The 2,232-nt window shown below is 46.1% G+C and overlaps 1 protein-coding gene across 1 annotated transcript in view; it reads right to left on the bottom strand.

Moving 5' to 3' along the window:
* The window catches only part of LOC107282614 (coiled-coil domain-containing protein 90B, mitochondrial), a gene marked incomplete at its 5' end in the record, with an annotated part of 5,176 nt that extends 3,529 nt beyond the window's left edge, over window positions 1-1,647 (bottom strand). Inside the window, one exon of the mRNA XM_015810423.1 lies at window positions 1,594-1,647. Within this exon, the coding sequence (XP_015665909.1) occupies window positions 1,594-1,647 (54 nt within the window). The remainder of the gene's footprint in view (window positions 1-1,593) is intronic.
* Window positions 1,648-2,232: the final 585 nt, after the last annotated feature.

Genomic DNA, 2,232 nt, shown 5'->3' with positions numbered 1-2,232 from the left:
CCCCAGCCCGCCCACCCGCAGGGCCACTCACCGCCTCCACGGCCTGCCGCAGATTGCCCAGGTGGCCCAGCAGCGCCATTGTGGCCACGCCCTCCGCCCGTGCCCCACAGCATTCTGCGCGTGACGGGGCATGAGGGCGGCGTCTTGTCCCCGCTGCCCGGCTGCCATGTCGTTGGCTATGCTGCTCCATGCAGACTGCGCTCGGGAGCGACTCTCCTCCAGGGGGGCTCCTGGTTAGGGGGAGGGGGCTGTGGAGGGAGGTGGGGCTGGGGCAACGGTGCGCGTGCCCACAGAGAGGGCTCTGAGTGCCACCTCTGGCACACGTGCCATAGGTTCGCCACCACTGCCCTATACCATTTCAGACAAATGGTTGTCCAATCTCTTCTTAAAAATCTCCAGTGTTGGAGCACCCACAACCTCTGGAGGCAGGTTGTTCCACTGATTAATTGTTCTCACTCTTAAGAAATTTCTCCTTAGTTCTAGGTTGCTTCTCTCCTTGGTTAGTTTCCATCCGTTGCTTCCTGTTCTGTTTTCAGGTGTTTTGGAAAATAGAGTGACACCCCCCCTTTCTTTTTTGTGGCAGCCCCTGATCAGGAATCAACTAACCAAGAATTAGCTAACTTTGGATACTAGGAAAAGGTTATTTCTGTTCTGTCAGGTTATTTAAAATGTACGCATTGCCTTCTGTCACGTTGCTACCTACTACAAATGTACAGGTAGTCCTTGACTTACAACTAAAATTGGGAACAGAATTTCCATTGCTAAGCAAAGTGATTGCTAAGTGAAGTTACGTGCAATTTTACCACCTCTTTTCCTATGGTTTTAAAGGAATCATTGCAGTTGTTAAAGTGAATCCAGGGAAAAAAAAAATACAGCACTCTTTATTAGTGAAAGTCAGCAGATAGAAATACCTAACTAAGTTTGGGTGTTCTCAGAAAAACTAAGCAAGATCAGACCAGGTTAATATTGGGATGAGATACCACAAGGAAATCCCAAGGTTGCCGGCTAGATTAGACTACCCTAGACTAGAAAGTTGAAAACACATCCTAGAAGATAGCTAGTAACAAACCATTTCCATGTTTTTGGCCAAAAAAACCTGGTTGGGTCCTTGGATTTACCGGAAGCCAACCTTGATTTGAGGGAGATTTAACTTTCCACCAATTTAAAATATGTATCTCCTGTTATTCATTCCAAAAAAGTGAGCTTGAGAATATAAGTAACAGAAACCCAAATGTAAACCACTAGCTTAGAGAAACCAAATGGCTGGGGAATTCTGGGAGTTGAAAGTCCACAGATCTTCAAGTTGCCAAGGTTGAGAAAAACTGCTTTAGATTGTGGACTTTTATTCCCCAGAATTCCAATCCTGTTACTGAAGAGAATTCTGGGAATTGGAGTCAGAGAACTGGAAGGCTGACAGTGAAGGAGAAGCAGGTCTGTGAGAATCAAATGGAGATGCTAAATAGAAGCATTTCCCGGCAGGGGACAAATGGAAGTTGTACACTGCAACCCTGTTTTGCCTGCAAACCAACAGACGTATTTCAAATCAAATAAATAGTATTTAGAATTTGGAACAAAAGTGGTTCAAACTCTTACCTTTTTATGAAATTCTGTTGAGGCTTCCATCAGCTTTCTTTCCTGATCTGTGAACTGGAGAATTAGAAAAAGGAAGAAAAACATTAAAAAAAGGAAGAAAAACAGAATCAGCTCAAAAAGTAAGAGTTCGTTCTTGGCTTGCAAGCATTCATTTAGTGCAGGGGTCTTCAAACTTGGCCCTTTTATGACTTGTGGACTTCAACTCCCAGAATTCCTCAGCCAGCATGGGGGAACTAAGGCCCCCTTCATAACTTGTGGACTTCAACTCCCAGAATTCCTCAGCCAGCATGGGGGAACTATGGCCCCTTCATGACTGGTGGACTTCAACTCCCAGAATTCCTCAGCCAGCATGGAGGAACTAAGGCCCCTTCATGACTGGTGGACTTCAACTCCCAGAATTCCTCAGCCAGCATGGAGGAACTAAGGCCCCTTCATGACTTGTGGACTTCAACTCCCAGAATTCCTCAGCCAGCATGCCTGGCTGAAGGGGCCAAGTTTGAAGACCCCTGATTTAGTGACCGTTCACGGTTACAATGACACGGTTACAATGACAAGCAGTCAGTGGGAGAAGCCAGATTTGCTTAATGTCCACCCGATTCACTTAATGACCACATGATTCACTTAACAACTGTGGCAAAA

This window comes from Protobothrops mucrosquamatus, unplaced genomic scaffold (assembly GCF_001527695.2).
Source record: "Protobothrops mucrosquamatus isolate PMUCROS unplaced genomic scaffold, P.Mucros_1.0 scaffold_37, whole genome shotgun sequence".
In the NCBI taxonomy this organism is placed as follows: Eukaryota; Metazoa; Chordata; class Lepidosauria; order Squamata; family Viperidae; genus Protobothrops; species Protobothrops mucrosquamatus.
Note: the sequence above shows the minus strand (reverse complement) of the source record. Positions and strands in the feature narration are given on the sequence as shown.